The 19,558-nt window shown below is 45.2% G+C and overlaps 2 protein-coding genes across 3 annotated transcripts in view; one reads left to right on the forward strand and one right to left on the reverse strand.

Moving 5' to 3' along the window:
* Positions 1 to 19,558, reverse strand: part of ANKRD35 (ankyrin repeat domain 35) — a 612,001-nt gene that overhangs the window by 352,345 nt on the left and 240,098 nt on the right. The window lies entirely within an intron of this gene.
* On the forward strand, positions 13,764 to 16,902 carry RXFP4 (relaxin family peptide/INSL5 receptor 4). Its single transcript, XM_085640045.1, has one exon. The coding sequence runs from the start codon at positions 14,272 to 14,274 to the stop codon at positions 15,550 to 15,552; it is 1,281 nt and encodes a 426-aa protein (XP_085496171.1). The 5' UTR covers positions 13,764 to 14,271; the 3' UTR covers positions 15,553 to 16,902.

Genomic DNA, 19,558 nt, shown 5'->3' on the forward strand with positions numbered 1-19,558 from the left:
ATATTGAACAGCTTACCAGAAGCCCTTTGCGCGCTGGAGATTCGCACACACCACAGAGAACCGACCCTCTAAACCGCATCAACTTAAACGAGTCATTGAACACCAACATTAACTATTTCCAAAGCCTTTGAGCACAAAAAAAACTGCAACATTGAACATGAACATCAAAAAAACAAAAGCATTGGAAAGTCGTTTTTAAAATTAATTTTTATTTTACAGCAGGTGTGTATTTTCTTGCAGTTTTATAGTTCTCACAACTGAATTTGCTGACTTTTGTTTACTGGCTATTGTATGCAATCCGTGGTTATGATACGAAGGGGCCGCAGAGAGATCATTATATGCTACAATGATTTCTTTCGCATTTATTTTACTCACCTGGAGAAGTGCTCCTTATTTTCCAACATCCACTTATTGGCGGCACTTCTGAAACCACTAAGTGGGAATATGAACAGCGCACACTCACCCCTTTGTACACAGAGGCGGCTCCTCCACTTAGGCGGCCTCACTACTTTTCAGCAGTGAAAAAAAGGAAAAATAAAGTGATGATAACACAATGTTATTTTCATTTAGTTTTTTCCCTGCTGAAGAAGTTTTGCGGGGCGGGGCTGCTCACAGAGGGGAGGGGGGGGGGGATTGAGTGGTTGGGGCACTTTCTAAGGGCGCATGACGGTTTGGCTGGCCGTCTTGGGACAGCACTTTGCATATTCCTCACCAGGCTGTATTACAGCCTGGGTATAGAACATGCACAGGCTCATGGTCCCCGTCTGAGTGCCGAACCCTGCGCTCAGACCAATCACGACGCTACTGTCATAGTAACAGTAGTGTCGTGATTGGCTGGGGGAGCCTGTGTACTTCCTGCTTCTGTTCCTCGTCGGGAAGAGAAGAGGAGGAGAGACGCAGCTGTGAAGAGGTTAGTCTATTATTTTCTTCACCTCCCCCCCCCCCCCTCCTCCTCACCACCACTCCCGATCCGTGCAAACAGCCACTGAAATGTGACTTCCAGTCTCAGGAGCCATACACGATTCAAAAGTCTAGTCAATACTGTCACACGCAATTGGCACTAATTGTAAAATCTATAAATTAAACCCCATGTTCTTCAGCAATGATCTTATTTACAGCAGGGGCATTATGCAGGCCCCTGAAGCATAAGGGCCCTCAAACCTTCAGGGGGGGCGATAACTTTGAGGGGTCCCCCTTTCAGCCCAAGACCTCTGTAAGCTGTAGGAAATTTAGGGGGCCCTCATTGTATTCTTTAGAGGCCCCCTTAATTTGGCATTATGCCACTGGTTTACGACTAAACGTGGGATTCCCTCCTGTATGTTAATCTCAGTGCATCTTTTACAGGTAATGCATTTGTTTAAAATGGGGCGTACCGCAGGCCTATGCAGCCCCGGCGGTGCATGGGGAGCCCATTCAGTCTAAAGCCTATGGCTAGTAGTGAGATATCGGAGTCTTGAGGTCCACTCATCACCTTCTAGGGGAAAGGCCCATCATTTTGTTTTACACAACTGCTTTATAAGCGCGCTCACTGCAGGCGCAATGACGAGAAGACGATAACTGGCAGAACCACAATAAACACCATACATAATGTACATCAGCTTCCCCATGTGCACCATTATTTAACACCGGAACTGGGAAACTTGAGGGCTCAATCAATCTTAAGAACATTATTTGCTCAACCATCTTTCTTTGGTTTATGGGATTTGTATCCTCCTTGCTCCAATTATGAAATCAGGACTAAAATTCCTAGAATGAAAAGAACAAACCTGGAATAAGTGCTTAATTTAAGCCGGTGGTTTATGGTGATCGGCACCTGCACTTCATTATCAACACCAGCGCTTGTGACAGTCTGACACCAGCGGTAAATTTGGAGATGACTACATCAACAGTTGTTTATTAATCCAATATACCTAAAAATTACTATTATCTGCTAACCACTCCATTCTTTTCAACCTCGATCTGCCGAGCCAGGTCTTTCCTGGACCAGGGGACCTGTTTTGGGGTAACACCCCTCATCAGCCCGGCTAGCTTGAATCCAGTGGCAAAGTGAGCAAGGGACCCACGTCAGCGCATACCCTGCCAACTAAGGGCGAACAAAGCAAACACAAGATGGTGATCGACAGAGCGCTGAAACTTTTCAGACACTCAAACCCAGTCACAGATCTGGGTTGAGTCGGGCTGTAGTGTTCCCATGAGCAACAGGGTCAAGACTGATTTGCATATGGCTGGATTCGAACTGAGGTGGCAAAGTGAACTACAGAACGATGATGGATGATGATGGGGCTGGTTGGGAAACAAGAATGGCAAGTGAAGGTGGGCAGGGAGAAAGCATGAACAGCAATGCAGGGAAAGCAAGAAAGAAGAACATGGAGGAGGGAGTAGTAAACTAGGGAGACAGCTGAAACACACGTACTCTTGTAGACTCTTTAAACAAAAAAGGAAAAAAGTAGCACCTGAAAAATGAGCAGTGGAAGGGCACAAGTAATGTATCTATTCTCCAGGGGAAGGACAAACAAATAAAGAGAAAGGAAAGTCTTTGGAAGGGAAAGACTAAAATGCAAGCATATGAGAGTGACAATAAAGACAACCAATAGTAAGCAATAGGTGGGTCTCTAAGCTCACTGTAAGCTAACAAAATGTATCACAAAAGACAGTGTTTGCACTCTCTTAGGCAAGATCTGAAAAGGGTTGCAGTAATCTATTAATAGAACATAACGAGAAAGGGGAAACCAGGGAGAAAATTAAAAAGGTAGGTGACAGTAAGAAAGCACAGATTAACAGGTGTAGGGAGGTTTAGAGATAGTTTTGGTGATGGGGGATGTAGGAGTACTTGGGAGAAGGTAAGGTTGTGGAAAGGGGAAACAAACCCCCCAAAAACTAAATGCAAAAGACAACGTAGAAAAGCTGTTGTGGTTTAAAGCACGACAGAAAGATAAGAGGAGGGCTTTAAAGAAGACGGATGGAATGCACCTAAGCAAAATTAGAGAGAGAGAAGAGTGGAGAGAAAAGAAGTATTAAAAAAACAACAACCAAACATAGGCACTGGCAAAACCAGTGGGTCTCGCCTTCTGGCTGTCAATGAAGATCTATTTCCTATACTACATCGCCAAAATAAGAAAAAAGAAATTGCCACAGCATCTGCAAAAAAATAATCAATAAAAAAGCACACGTAAGATGCTACGGCAACCCAGCGAGATGACATATATGCGAACCAGAAATGGAGTGGCTCCGAAGTAAATTGTAAAAGTAATACCCTCCAATAAAGGAAATCATTTCTGACGGGGCATGGAGGTCGTGAGCAGTGCGAATAATGGTAATCATGATCGGGGGGCCTAAAAGGAGGTGGATGGGGGCTTAAATTTAGAAGAAGGAAAAATAGGAAAACATTGAAGGTGGGAGGGAGGCGACAGAAGATCATCAACACAGAGTGCAGTGGATGTAAGGTAGAAATCACCACACAGGCAGAGAGCAAGACAACATGTATTACCAATGAAGTGCTAGCGATAAAAGCAAAACATCCTGGAATGTGAGCAGTGGAAGGACTCAAGTCATCCAATCAAATGAATGGTAAAGAAGCTATGCTCTTCATAATCAAGAAGAGGAAGGAATATTGCTGAGTAAGGAGCAAGTAAATAAGAGTGACAAGGAAGGCAACTATCTTAAGCAATGGGCAGGCCTAACGCGATCTTAGCATTGGCACCGTTTGCAATAGGTCTCGAACAGCAGCCAGCCAAAAGCGGTTTGTAGAGTAGACCTAAAAATGGCTCCATACCGAAGTGGGTAGATGGCGTTCCTTTCCCTCCAAGATAGGACAAAATAATATATCGAACTCTGAACAAATAGGGCAGGCATGCTTTCTGAATGACAGACATTGACAAACATTGTTTGGGAAACTTGGGAATGTAATTATCATGAGAAACTAGTGGAATGGGTCCGTTCAAAATATGGTTACGGTATAGGCTAATTTGATTTCGTCTGAATGACACATGGCCCGCGAAGCAGTCCTTAAAGTGTAATGTTCAGAGAGCATCCATTTTATGTGAATACTATATTTGAATGTTACTTTGTGGAGATTTAGAAGAACACTGCTACGGTTGCTCTGATATCTGAGCGTGGACACCCTCAAACATAAATTCTCCTCCAATTGACCCCACTTAAAGGTGAGGTGTGGGCGCTAAAATTGACATTTCCATGCTTCTCTACAGGCCCAAGTCTCATCCAAAACGTAAATGTACAGTTATATATACCTTATAATCAGGGCCACTGGAATTCTGCGATTGTGCTGCTGCTGCGATTTTGCCACACTTGCCACATAAGCCATCATCTGCTCCGGAATCTGCAGATTTTAACAAAATATGTGTTTCTAGTTCAAATTGATCAAAGGTTACTAAAAATATAGCAGCCTGTTGCCATGCAGTGGCAGGTCCCTTGCAAAGCTGGATGAGTCACCTTTCTGTTGCTGCTTGCTATATTTGTCTATTAAACTGGTACTAATGAGGTGCAACCAACGACCAGTGTTACCAAGTTTACAAATGATGAAGTAATACTATTACAAAATGTGTCACATAGTGCCCCATATTTTGCCTTCTCTTGCTTCATAATTTACTCAGCCCTCCCACATAATTAAGCCCTCTCCTGCCGCAGAATTCCAGTGGCCCTGCCTATAATGTGAGATGGAAGATCTTGCATTACTATAGCTTTCAAGGGAAATTGCGCACCAAGATCTCCCCAAGACCACACATATGGGGAAGCCAGGTTTAGAATACAGGTATTGTGATTCAACATTTACAGTTCAACTACCAGGTCACGTCTCAACCACAAGACCCAAGCACTGCCTGCAAGATTTTAGAAATGATACATTAATAAGCAAAAACAAAACTAGTGTTAAAAAATGGACTTTGAAGCCAGGTCCCCCTTTTCCCGAATCCACTACATTCTACTGCAACTGTACATTTCCACTATGCCTTGTAGGCACCCGGTTCAAATGCAGAGCTGCTGTGTCTGTGCCACAGTGTGCATACAAGTTTTTGTGAATGGGTTTAGTCACTGAGGGTGTTTACTTGTGGTCTGGCTTTGTCCAAGGATCATATATATCTTAATGGCATTAGATCATGAGGATTAGGAAGCAGGGCCCCACCTGCCGCACAGCCCTATCTATACAAGTCAACCATTTGGGTCCCCGAAGAGTGGTTTTGTCAGGGGATCCCACTGAAGTCTACTGAGATTGCATTTTTCAAATGGAGGTGGAGGTTGTCAGGGTGTGCGTCGATCCAGCCTGTGGGAAGATATTTTTCTGGTTTGGAGGGGGAAATCGGAGTTCATGGAGGGGGATATCCTCCAAATAAGGGTGAGTTGATAGGTATGCAATCCATCTTAGAACCTAGCTATACACAACTAGATGGACAGCTCACATCTATATGAGAACACTAGTAATTTGCCCCTTATAGCTCACAGTTCCTTATGTGAGTGAACCCCCCCAAGGTCAAGAATGAATAGCCTACGCATCTCCAGCTCTATAAATGCAAACCACGCTCAGGAGGGATAAAGTGCTGTACATAAGAAGGGTATAGGCAATCAACTCTAGATCGTGTGGGGAAAAGGATCAGGGAGAAATCTTGACTGTGTGCATAGGTTTCCTTTGGCCTTCTTGTTTGGAGGCAGCCAGAAGATTATCCGATGGTGATGAAGATGATTTTCCCTTTGTAAAGATTACTCTTCAGATCATTTGTGTTAGGCAGCAGTGATTTAGTGAGTCTAAAATGCAAGTGGATACCCTAACCACATTACGTGAGCAAGGATTGAGGACTGCCTCTTGGAATTCCTTACTAACATTTCTTAATTTTGAGCATGGTGAGGTTATGGCACCTTCATTTGCGCTACTTATCCAGCACTCTTCGGGCAGGAACCCAACATGAGAGTTCCTGCTGTTCTACCGGTGATGAAGTAAGTCTTGAATAAGTTGCTGGTATGGTAGGGCTTGCAATTCAGGTCCATCATGGTTGAAGGGATGTGGCTGTATTTCTTAAACAGCTTGGATCACCCAAACTATAAGTAAGATTTCAGAGCGACTAACATGGATTCACGGACAGCAAGGATTAGGGATTTACACAGGCCAGGTAGGAGAGGAATGGAACTTGCCCAGCAGTTCTGAGACGTGTTATACAAATGTAAATGTTATTTTACCTAGATCTGGGAGCAGGTACTAGTTGTTTCCTAGCAATGTATCTTTTGTGGTCAATTATTGTTAGAAATAGGGGTCACTAGTTGACAATGGTTTGCACATTTGTCCAAATTGGGACCCTTCTTCCTAGTTAGGGTAAGGGGGATACAGTTCTAAAATAACCCCTGCTCACCCCCTAGGTAGCTTGGCACGGGCAGACAGGCTTATCTCAGAGGCAGTGTGTAAAGCATTTGTGCATGCATACTGTAACAGTGAAAACACTACAAATGGACACCACACCAGTTTAGAAAAAATAAGTAAAACTTTATCGATATCAATAAGAATCCAACATACAATTTTGTAAAAATAGTTACTTTGCAAAATAATCCTTAAAATGCAGAAATAGCCGAAGAACGCAGTTTCTCCGAGTCTGTAGCTCCGTCCAGGGCTACTGCAATGCTGAAAACGACAGTCTAACAATTCTAGCTGACCGCATCAGTGCGGGGTCAGCTAAAGTGAAGACAGACTCCAAAACAGTACCTTTCTCATTGCGGCCGACACAATGGTACGAGACGTTCAGGCAACTGTCGTGGTTGCATTGCAAAAATGGAAGTGGTGCAGGGTGCTTTGCCCTCACGATGCGGTGCTGACAGCGGCTCGGAGACGATTGTCCAGACTGACTCGGTGAGGCAAAGGCTTCAGTGCAGGGTGAGGCGGAGCTCAATGCGGTGAAGGCAGATTGAGGTGCAGGGGATGGAGCTGGTCAATGTTCCGGTTGAACAGCGACTGTCAGTGACGTCCGGGCAGAGTGAAGCGAGGTGGTGTGGAATGCGGTGCCCAGAGGACGTTATGCGAGCAATGGCTCGGTGACGATGAGACCAAGGACGTGGTGCCAAGTGCGGCGGTGCCTTCTTCAGGACCTTAAGGACAGGGAATCCTGCCATGGACTCAGTGACAGAGTCGGTTGCCCGTTTCTTCTGCGGTGACTGAAACCAGCGGTTCCAGAGACTGTGCCCAGAAGGATGGTGAGGTCTTTGCTGTTCCTGAGACCTCTTGAACAGGGGGCAAGCTGCACTTCCAAGCCTTTGGAGACACTTTGTCCAGCAGGATAGAGACACAGTTCCTCTCCTTAGCAGAAACAGCTACTGCAGGCCAACCCCACACAGCACACAGCAAAGAAGCAGTACTACTCCTCCAGTTTCTTCCAGCTCTTCTCTTTGGCAGAGGTGCCTCTTGAAGTCCAAAAGTGATCTAAAGTTCAGGGGTCTAGGCCCAATTTTTATAGTACAAAATAATTTGTTCTCTGGAGGCAGAGAGTGTCTGTGCTCAGCCAAAACCCGTTCTGTCCTCTGAGGTAGCTGGCCAGCAGGAGGTGAAGACAGCATTGTCTAAGACAGACCAGGCCCATTCAGGTGTGAAACATCTCCTCTCCCTACTCTATATGCAGGCCAGGTCTATTCAGCCCAGCCCTGACTCACCCTGGAAAGTCGGGACACTCACCCCCCAAAGTGGCGGTCTGAACAGAATGCACATCCCCAGCCCCTGCCACTCCAAAACCAGACAGTCAATACACAAACCTAGCAGGGGCACAAAGGATGGCTAACCAAAAAAATACCTACTTTCTAAAAGTAGTATTTTCAAAAACACAATATAAAAATCATCTTTACTAAAAGATGTATTTTTATATTCTGAGTTCAGGCATACTAAACTCAATGTTACTATATTGTTCCCATGGGCAGTTATACTTATAAGATGTTATTGGTTAACTCCCCTTTCTATCCTATGGGACAGATAGCTTTGCAATAATGAAAAATGAAATTGGCAGCATTTCACTATGAGGACATGCCACACACATCAAAGCATATTCTACCTTTTACATACACTGCACCCTGCCCACAGGGCTACCTTGGGCCTACTTTAGGGATGACTTACATGTAAAAAAAGGGAAGGTTAGCGCCTGGCACGTGGGTGCACTTGCCAAGTTGACATGGCAGTACTAGACTGCACAGAGACACTGTTTACCTTTGAAAGGCTGCTTGTGTGGGTGGTGCAATCAGTGCTGCAAGCCAACTAGCGGCATTTGGTTTACAGGCCCTGGGCACACATAGTGCACTGTACTAGGGACTTAATAGTAAACCAAATATGCCAATCATGGAATCACCAATCCATAACAACAATTTACAGAGGGTGCACTTGCACTTTGGCATTGAACAGCAGTGGCAAAATGCCCATATAGCATCTAGACCAGTAAAACAAAGTCCAACACACAGCAAACATGTGGAACTCATGCCAATAATGACAGGTCTAACAATGATGAACTCTAGTGATTATATGTCTACTGACATGGAATTTGAGTCAGTCTATCTTCGGGTCCGACACTCCAGGATTGGTGCTCATCTAGAGCTGGTGAAGAGCAGGAAATTGGTTTCAGAAAGGCTCACCATGAAGGAGGTGCTTGACATACAGTCTTCCATTAGGATACCTTTGGATAGAGTTGTATCTCTTCACAGTACCGGATTCTGTGGTTTGAAAAAAGAATTTTGAGGGGCCCCATATAGAGGCGGAAGGAGATAATGGCTAGGGTGGATCCTTGATTACTCCAAAGGATAATCTCTGTATGCTTTGTAAAACAAACGGTTGTTGAGTGAATGTTGGCCAGGGCTTGATAATGGCCCATATTCACAATCACACAGAAGTACCATGGCGGTTTTCTTGGCACTGGAGAGTCTTATGGATCTGGGCTGTTAGTCGTGCAAGGGGTAATGATAAGTATTATTATTGTTCGATTGTGCTTATATTTAAATTGTGACTGCGTTCATGAGTATCTTCCCAGATAATAGAAAGTTTTATGGACTAATAGTGAGATAGCCATGACCAAATGTTACTTTCTTCAAAGTGAGAGCATCCGTATGGATGGAGTGTACTGCAGAAGAAGGAAATTAGGAGTGGGGTAGATTGAGTGGAGAAGAGTGGGGTAGATTGGAGTGAGGAAGATAGGAGTAGATTGAGGTAGACAGGAGTTTGGTAGATCAGGATAGAGTGAAGTGAGGTATTTTGGGGTAGATTGGAATGGGTAGTTTGGGGAAGAGTAGGTGGAGTGGGGAAGAGTAGGTGGAGTGGGGAAGAGTGGGTGGAGTGGGGAAGAGTGGGTGGAGTGGGGAAGAGTGGGTGGAGTGGGGAAGAGTGGGTGGAGTGGGGAAGAGTGGGTGGAGTGGGGAAGAGTGGGTGGAGTGGGCGAGTGAGAGTGGGGCAGATTGGAGTGGAATGGGTTACTTGGAATGGGGTGGGTTAGTGTTTTGAAGATTAGAGTGGGGTGGGATAGGTTGGGGGAGTGGGGTACTTGGAGTGGGGTATATTAGGTGGATAAGAGTAGGGTAGATTGGAGTGGGGTAGACTGGGGTAGAGTGAGTGGGGCAGATTGGGGTAGAGTGAGTGAGGAAGTTTGAGGTGGGGTCGACTGGGGTGGAATAGGGTAGGTTGGAGTGGAGTGGGGTACAGTAGATTGCAGTTAGGTAGACTGTATTCAAATAGATTGGGCTAGACTGCAGTAAACTAGATTGGAGTGGAGTTTGGTGGATGTGATTGGGATAGATTGGAGTGAAGTGGAGAGGGGTATATTGGGGTAGAGTGGAGCCTGGTAGATTGGGGTAGAGTGGAGTGGCCTAGAGTGGGGTGGGGTACTGTAGAGTAGGGGAGACTGAGGTAGAATAGAGTAGGGTGGAGTGGAGTGGAGTAGACTTGGGTAGAGTGGAGTAGAGTGGAGGTAAATTAGGGTAGAGTAGGGTGGGTGTAGATAAGAGTGGGGTACGATGGAGTGGAGTAGTCTGGGTGGATTAGAGTATGGTACATTCAAGTGAAGTGGAGTGGGGTATATTGGAGAGGAATGGGGTAGATTAAGTTGGGGTAGATTAAATTGGAGTAGATTGGAGTGGATTGGGATAGAATGGAGTGGAGGGGTGTAGAGTGGAGAGGTGTGAAGTGGTGAGATGTGTCGTAGAGTGCCTTACAGTGGAGTTGCATGGCATGGCATGTGGTGGAAGGGCATGCAGTGGAGCAGAGTGTTATAGAGTGAAGTGGTGTGGAGCGTTCTAGAGAGGAGTAGGGTGAAGTGGAGTGGCGTAGTGCGGAATATGCATGGTGTGATAGCACACTGACATTACAGATAACACATGTCCAATTGAAAATGGCCATTACATTTGCAGACTGCAGTTTTGCTGCACACAGATGATGTGGGAAAATGTCATCACCAAGTGTATTGATTTGTTTTGATCGTATTAAAATAATTGTTTCCATCACACATCAGAATTGCAAGCAAACAAATATGCTTAATTTCTATTGGTCTCATTCTGATGCATTGTGAAGTATCAGAACAGTTAGTTTTTGTTGTGTGCTAGAAAAGATAACATCCTACAGTCTGTCCTCTCACATGGGTACTCAGCAGTATGGATTTTCACATAAATTCTCTCACTTTGAAGTCAGCGAAAGAAAAGTAACCACCAAGTTCCATCGGAATACAAAGCCTGACATTTGACCTCTGTCTTTAGATGCACATCAAATGAGACAGGATAAGAACAAGATTTAAAGGATTGTTTACATATACCGAGAACTCACGGGAGAGACTAAGTCAAGTTGGACAGCCTAAAATAACAAGCAAATGACAGAGCCAGCTAGGAACGATGCATTCTACAAAGTGGCTAAAAAAAACAGGTCCCAAAAGTGCGAGCAGTGTAAGGACACAAGTACATGGACCGTGCTCTAGGGGAGGGTTACATGCAACTAGAGGGAAGTGCCGACAACAGAACTGACCAGTAGCAAGCAAGTAATTGAGTGTGGCTTTGATGCCCACCAATGGTCAGTAATAAGAGAGCTCCAAGCCAACTAACAGTAAACAAAATGTCTTGAAGAGACAGAGAATGCTCGGTGTGCGCAAGACCTAAAACAAGTTATCCAATTAATCACAACTAGCCTGAGAGAGAGAAAAAGAGGCAGGGACACATTACTCCGGTCAATAGGAGATTTGACTATTTGAAAAATATCTCTCAAGGAGTTTTGGAACCTACCAATTTTCTCGTCATAGAGGCGGAAAGAACTGCTCCACAAGCCTTATGATAATCTCTCAAGGCTATTTTAAATTTTACTTCACCCTGCTGATCATACTGCTTGCACCAGTTCCGTTCCAGGCTCTTGCAGTTTTTCTTCAAGGCTAGGAGAGAATCATTAAACCAATGGGCATGGGTACTAGCTTTCTACCTAGAAAGAGAGGTCATGGGGAGCAAAGAATCAAACGTGAAACGAACTCAATCGAAGCAACAGCATCCTCTAACAAGCATCTTAAATCAGGCAAATCCTTCTGTAAATTAAAGCAGGAACGTTACCCATCGCCTCACAACTGTTGAGGGCCTAGTATACAATTTGGCCGTTTCAATTAGTGCTAAAGACATAGGGATAGCCAGAAGATCCGACCAAATTAAAGGAATGGGAGAATCTACCACAAGAGAAGGTAAATTGGTAAACATAGGGTTGAGTGTGTGTCCAGCTAAAAGTGTAGGATCTAGGACTAGTTGTTGCAGACCCAGAGCATTGAAATTGCCAGCATGAGCCGGTGCCCAGCTGCTAGTGAAATGCGCAACTGCATAGATTATGATCATAATGTACAATGCTGTTACCTGTTCGCTGTAACTCTTTTATGGCGATATATATTAAGGTGACATTTAAAAAGGCATGGCCTTACAAGCCTACTCGGTAACCTGGTAGGAGGCGCGTGGGCCGAGCAGCATTAATCACAGTAAACAAAAAACAAGAAAATGAGCTCATAAAACCTAATGCACAAAATGCATAGCTGATAACCCCTATAGGTCACAGGAATTAACTTCGTTACAAGGCAAAGAGCATTGCTGATTTTCCCAGTAATAGAGCGGAGGGCGTAATTTACAGCCTTTGTAGGGTAGTGAACAAACACACAGAGCGATGATGGACACAAACCACGAATTAAAACGCCAGGGCATAGGCATGGACATTAAACACAAGTTTCATCGTATACATTACCATTATTATTAATTACTTCATTCCTTTCACCTAGACCTACATGTTCACTAGCATATTGCCTTGCCGGTTGAATTCAAACGTCTCCTGCTATTCAAAGAATGCAAACAATGATTTGAGAACGTGAATAAAAGTATACGCATAAAAAAAAATAATAATGGAGCAAACAGAATAGTGTGCATTTCAAAATGCCGACGCGGTTGACGCTTCTAATTATCATTGTATATCACTGATCAATACAGACATGGGCGGGAAAATAATGCACTACTGATTATATTTAAATAGTTTTGCCTTTCTTTGTGCTGTGAAAAAAATGATATCGATATTATAAATTATGCAGTACATTCAGATAACGCTCGTTACAACCCTCTCAGAAGAATAACACATCCTGTTCGCCCTGCCTCGATTCAAATTGTTGCACTCCTGGTTATCTATGGAGCAGGCACTTATCCCGCTAAACTGCCTTGCAGAATAGATCATAGGGTTTTGTACTAGACTTCAAAAAGTTTGGGAAGGGGGTTCAATTGGAAACCTGGTGGTGCTAGAAATGGGAGTCTAACATTGGAGGTATATGCACTATCCCGGAGGAGCCGTTTGCTATTGAGAGGGGAACAACAGGGGAATGATACACATTACAGCGCTGCATCCTGCTGAGAAGCGCTGTGCTCGCTTTCAAATGTAAGGAGCGCGGACGCCAGGGCTTTAAGTGGGCCGGTGCTCAGCACTGGCAGTTTTCTAAAAGGGGCCTCGAAACGGGTCTCTATGGCTCTGTTTTGTGTCCTGGTTCAGGGGATACTTTTTTTCGGGACTGCAGTGACAGCAGTCACATGGATGTGCGCGTGCTCACACTGCTCACTTCTCAGTAGTGGAGAAATTACAGCATGACGTCATGCCAGGTGAGCGTTGTAGGGGAAGGGAAATCATTTAAAGAGTCATTTTCTCTCTGGATTTCTCTTCTCTTTTTGAAACTCAGGAATAGCAACATTGTGGTGGTGTCACCAGGGCTTTAAGTGGAAATGTTTCAATATTCTATCAAAGCCACAGTTGCTGCTTATTTAGCTTATGCAACTAACAACCATTGACAAGGCCAATAGTTCTGACGTCTTGTAGGTATGATGTTACTTGTTGTTTCAAATATTTAGATGCAATAACAAACAGCCAAATACAAGTCGGGCGGCACACAAGGCTAAACAGAGATTTTTAGTTTACAGTGTTTCTAAGCCACCACCTTAATTACATTGGCCATCCCTGTGAGAGCACCTACACACTGAAATCAGGACCCCTGGGTAACGCATGGATCTCTACAACAGGTGCATTCACCCAAAGAGTGACTACCTTAAACCCTGGCGGTTGGTCACTATGAAATGTTGCCCCCGGTGAGATCCTAATCTGTGACGGAGAGTTTTTTCGCGCTCTGCACGACGAATCCCCGTGACTTCTCGGGCTCGTCATCGAGGTCCGGCCCCTGCTGCCGAGGCTGGGCGGCGCCCGAGGCAGCCCGAGAATACATACGCACGTCTCGTGCCCGTGAATATATACGCACGTCTCGTGGAGGAGCAGAGAGAGCAGTCTGTCCGCGGGCGCTGAGGAGAGGCTGAGCGCGCGCCTGGACTGGACACCGCAGCCTGTGGGCGGTACACAGGGAGACCCACCGGCACTTCTGGGAGAGAGTCAACACTGACCAACATCTCCAGCCTCGAGTATACCCCGCGAGAGCAACAGGGAGTCCCCAAAATTGATTTGGTTTTCCCTCGTGACTTGCTTTGACAGATTGAAGGATATTCGCACCACACACCCAGCGCTGTGTAGGACAACAATGGTTGACTTCCGCGCCCCAAATGTTACTTCCTGGCAGGATGCCGTTTGTTCGCTTTGAGGTGGTCTTTGTAGGCGGGTCGATGTTGAGACTTTTTTCCTGAGCAGTGTTACAATACTCTAGACGTCTAGGACGAAGAAAACCGGTTGGGCTCTGCTGCTCAAACTCGCCGCGAGTACCCTAGGAACATCCGAGGAGCCGCAGGCTGCACTTTTGAAAGACACTACTGTCTGGGCACAGACCCGAGGGAGTTATGGAAGCCAATGACTCGTCCCCCTCCTCTGGTCCCACTATCGCCAATGCTTCAGGCTTCTTCTCCAAAGACACCAGCTTTGATGATGCCGCCACCTTCCCCGGCGACAGCCTCTTCTCCATGCGGATCATTGTGACTTTAGTCTACAGCCTAGTGAGTGCGGTGGCCCTGACGGGCAATGTCTTAGTGATGCAGCTGATCCGGTCCCGGGCGGGTCGGCACATTTCCACCATCAATGTCTTTGTATTCACCCTAGCACTGACTGACTTCCAGTTCGCTCTGACGCTGCCCTTCTGGGCTGTGGAGGTGGCCATGGACTTCAGCTGGCCCTTCGGTAGCGCCATGTGCAAAGTTGTCCTGACATGCACCGTCCTCAACGTCTACACCACCGTCTTCCTGCTGACAGCCATGAGCATCACCAGGTACTGGTCGGTGGCCTCTGCGGTCAGCCACAAATCGAGGCTCTCGGCCCGGGCTGCAAAGTGGATCTCCTTGGGCCTTTGGCTGCTGGCAGCCGCAGCCACGGTCCCCACAGCCATCTTTGCCACGGTCTCCGATGTGTTTGGGGAGAAGCTGTGTCTTCTGAAATTCCCTAAAACTGAGTGGCTGGCACTCTACCATATTCAGAAGCTCCTTGTGGGCTTCATCATACCCCTCACCATCATTACAGTGTCTTACCTACTGCTCCTAAGTTTCCTTCGGCAGCACTACGTCAACACCAGCAACCCTCAGCGCCAAACCAAGACTGCCAACTCCATCAAAATCCTAGTATTGGTGTTCTTTGTGTGTTGGTTCCTCAATCATCTGGCTACGTTTTGGGGAGTGCTGGTGAAGCTGGAGGTGGTTGAATGGGAGGACACCTTCTACTTCTTCCAGACCTACATCTTCCCCCTGGCCACCTGCCTGGCCCACAGCAACAGCTGCCTAAACCCCATCATCTACTGCCTCATGAGGAAGGAGTTCAGGCGCTCCCTGAAGGCCACCTTCTGGCGCATCTCCAATTCACTGGCAAACTACCTGCCCTCTTCTGGCCAGAAGGTCAAGGAAGGGGACATGCAACTGTGTGTGCCACTAGACCAAGGGAGGTGTCAGGACTGCCAGCAGCACATCTCACAGACTGGCAGCAACAAGACATACTGCCTGGCATCAACCACGGTGACCACGGTGCCGGATGCAAAGGTCAAGGACTCGCATCAGCAAAACCATCCCCAAGAGGCAGATGCCTGTCAAAGTTTTTACTTTAAGCATGATTGGCAATCCAATCAGTCGTCTGATAACTAAGGCTCACATAGTGCCTTACCACCGAGTTATCAAAGCACTGCAACAAAAGAGGAGCTCTGTTGCTCTATAGTACTGGTTTTATGAGTCTTGGCAGTGTGGAGAGCAATGTCGATGGTTTGAACTCAGCAGCATGTGCATTCCGACTGAGCTATCTTAACAAAGCTTTGCTTTTCGCCTTCCACCAAACTTCTTTTTGTGGAAATGAAGTTTCCATGCGTTATATTGTAAAATCAGTTGATATCACAGCAACTCCGGGAGAGACACAAGTGAATTATATACCCGGGAACTTTACATTTGGATATGAGAATGGGAAGAACAAGGAAAAATAATGAAAAAGAGAACATGTGGTAAAGAAGAAAATAACTTTTACTCCCAGCTTGGCACGCACGAGAACATTTATACCTTTTAAAAATAGACAGATTGCACTTTATCGACAATGGTTAGCTCGCACAACGAGAACTCTGAAATGCTGGTAACAGAGGACTAGAAAAAAAAAACATTTTAAATGTTTTTTGTATAAAGGTTTAATTGTCCGAGGCCTCGGCTTTCTGAGCTGAAGCTAATCAGGGGAACCAGAAGACATGTGGGGTTCTTTATGGAGCTCCGGCCTCTGCATGGGTGAGTGGGGGAATTTATATAAACCAAATCAAAGTTGAACGCCTGGGAAGAGGGGGGGGCTTCCGCCCATCAGACCACTCCTTTAATCCTCTTCCAGTTCAAGTATGGGTGGCCTGCGTTTGGAAAAATGAGAGGTTGGCTCAAAAGGGTGGAGTGTCAAAAAAGCCGGTAGGACTGAAGCAAAGTTAGTCACATGCAACACACTGCATGACTCCTCCTCACCCACTCAAAGGCCCCAAGTTATGAAAACTTCCCATTCCCCATAGACGGGGCCACTGGAATGATGTAATTCTGATGCTGCAATAGTTTCCGCATAATTATAGATTTGCCGCACTTGTCACATAATCCATCACCAAATTGGGTAAAATGTTTCTAACATTAACAGGTCACAAGTTACTAATAACATTGGAACACATTACTGCATTGTCAGACCATTTGCTTCACAGTGGCAAGTCAACTTTCAGTTGCTGCTATCTGTATTTAGTTGTTACATCGTTAGTAATAAGGTAAAACTGCTGCCCAGACATTGGTAAACTGTGTAAAAATGTCCAAATAGTGAAATAATGCTGCAACAATGTGTGTCGCACTAGGCTGTATAATTGAACTTTTATGCCGCATAATTTGGTACTCTCCTGCCACATATTTCCAGTGGTCCTACCTATAAGTCAGTGCACACTGATCCCCATCGAGAAGTGACTGACCCGTTCTGCTGATAGAACACGTAAAAAACTGAGGGGCATAATCACAAGCCCCTATCGCCACCACAACGTCACTTTGAGTGACGTTGTGGTGGCGATAGGGGCCTCGCCTTATTTACAAGGCTTAACGCTGCCTTGTGAATAGGCCCCCTTTCACGCTGTGTTTAGCGTGAAAGGGGTGTGCAGTGGGTGTTGTGGTGGGTGTTCCACCGCAACACCCATGGATATTTACGCTGTCCCCTATTCAGAAGGGCACCGTAAATAGGATCCAACGCCAAACTTCAGACCAGGAAAACCCTGGTCTTAAGTTGGTGATACAAGGAGAAATGCTTTATTTCTCCTCGTTTTTGCATTTTCCATGTGGGCTGCACAAGGCAGCACACATGGAAAATGCAAAATGCCATGGTTTGTTTATGTACAGGAAGGTGTCCCTTCCTGTGCATAAACAAACCTTTTAAAAAACAAATACCATTTTGTAACTTACATGTGTGTGTGCTGCATGAAGCAGCACACATGTAAGTTACAAACTGGCATTTTCGGTTTGGTTATGTGCAGGAAGGTACACCTTCCTGTACATAAACAAACCTCCCTGCTTGCAGACACCCTTGCACTCTGGTGCAAGGGTGCCTGCATTGGCGATAAGTTGTGAAACTTAGCGCAATCGCAGGGGTAAAAGCAAGGCTGCACCATGTCCTTGTGAATATGGTGCAGCCTTGCTTTTCCGAAGTGGTGGAGAAAGGCGTTAAGCCAAGAAGGCTAACGCCTCTCTCCGCCACTTACTTGTGAATATCGCCCCTGAGTTTTTAAACACTATGCAGCATCAGTCGACAGGAAAGGTGTTCCCTGTTGAGAATTTGGAGAAACCAGGCAACGCCCCATTTTGAAGGCGTGATGGGGAGTCTCAATTCACAGGTTCTAATGAAGAAAGGACGGGGGGAGAAGGCAGGAAAGATATTGGTTATACACACAAAGAATGTGCATGTGAGATGCACACGTTATTATAACACATTCCAGCTTCAAGAAGAGATTTGGCTAGGGATTGAGGACTTACGAAGCAGTCGCAGCACAAATACCCAAAATTCAGTTGAGAGAAAGAGGCATGGGAAATGAAGGCACATGCCCAAGATCACACGGAGTCACCATGAAACCGAGACTTTAAACCAGCTAAAATAGTTCAGCCTTAAAACTTGATGTAAGGTTCAGACAGGCGCCAAGGTGGTTAATTTTGACTGCATCTTGGTACCACAATTGGGCAGCGACAGGCTAATTGGTGCCAGCCTTGGCGTTGCTAAGCAGATAATACTACCATTAATAGTAATGTTCTTTCATTGTGTACATATAAAGTGCTTTACAACGTGTAAAGTGCAGTCTCCCATCCATTTCGCTCTCTCGCCTTCTCTTCTGCATCATCCATTGCTCAAAATTACGGAAGCACCAAGTTGTTTGACCACAGAACATAGAAAACATTTTGAGTGCCAATATACTGAAAAGCTCACCCTACTAATAGCCAACAGCAATCATCCATTCATTCATTTGATCTGCAAAAATGGAACTTACTTTCCAGACATGATGAATATAGTGAGAAAAAGAGGAGAACCTTTCTTTATAGGGTAGAAGCCGCTTCAAGCCCATCACACTGGCAGATTTTAAGATCTCAGGCCGTCCGATGTCACAAGAGAGTTTCACGTGGTCAAGCACTTTAACCAAAATTCACTTCGAAGTGTGGTACTTTGTAGTTGTCTCCCACCATCCAACAATCTCAAACTGGTTAAAAAAATTAGGCGCAGTGACCCAAGGTATTTCATAGCAGTTCAGTACTGGCGCTACTTAATTCCGAGGCTGCTGAGCACCAGGACTCCCTACTTTTGATTCCACCTCATGCCTCTTTTCCACCAGCTTCCACTTCCTGACACTATCTCACACTTGCACGTTTTTCTTCATCCAAGCTTTCTTCTCTTCCTTCTTGACCCTTTGTCTGCCTTTCTCTACCTTGTTCCATGTCAAGGTCAGGTGATGGCAAATAAATCCTTTTCCCCATGAATGAGTGCTGGTGCCAACCAGTGACTCAAATTATATATATATATATATATATATATATATATATAGTGGTCTCATTTGTTAAACTAAGCTTCTGTAGTTCCCATTAAGCTATAAGGATTATTCTGCATAGAGGACCAAATTATGTGGAATTGTTCTTTCAATTATGCAGCCAAATGCAAATTATGTTGCACATTCTCTGATAGGATTATTTTGATCAAAATAAGCTATAAAGATAATTTGTGGCAAAATCTGGAAAATATGTGGCAAAATTAGAAAAAACATTTGTCATCTGCTCCAGCCACAGAATCATGTAAATCCACTTACCTCGGACCAGCCCATTCATGTATCAACATTTATCTGTAAAAGCTTAACAAAAATAAACATTGCAATTCCAATCAGTGTCCACAGTTAACCCTCACTTTGAATAAAACGGCCTTTCCAAGCCAACTAACCTAAAATAAACATACAGAACTACATAATGGGTACCATGTGTAATAGGCTCTATAGTGCCATCTCGAAGTTCTGTTGACACTTACGACGACTCAGTTTTAGGCTTCGATATTTAGGATGTCACCATTACCCCTTGATGGGGTTATGTATACTAAAAGGGGTTTCTGCAGGAAAATGTTGCCAAAGATAGGATTTTAGTC

This window comes from Triturus cristatus, chromosome 12 (assembly GCF_964204655.1).
Source record: "Triturus cristatus chromosome 12, aTriCri1.1, whole genome shotgun sequence".
Classification (NCBI taxonomy): domain Eukaryota; kingdom Metazoa; phylum Chordata; class Amphibia; order Caudata; family Salamandridae; genus Triturus; species Triturus cristatus.

Coding starts and splice junctions, on each gene's coding strand:
- RXFP4 (XM_085640045.1), top strand. CDS start 14,272: ATGGAAGCCAATGACTCGTCCCCCTCCTCTGGTCCCACTATCGCCAAT.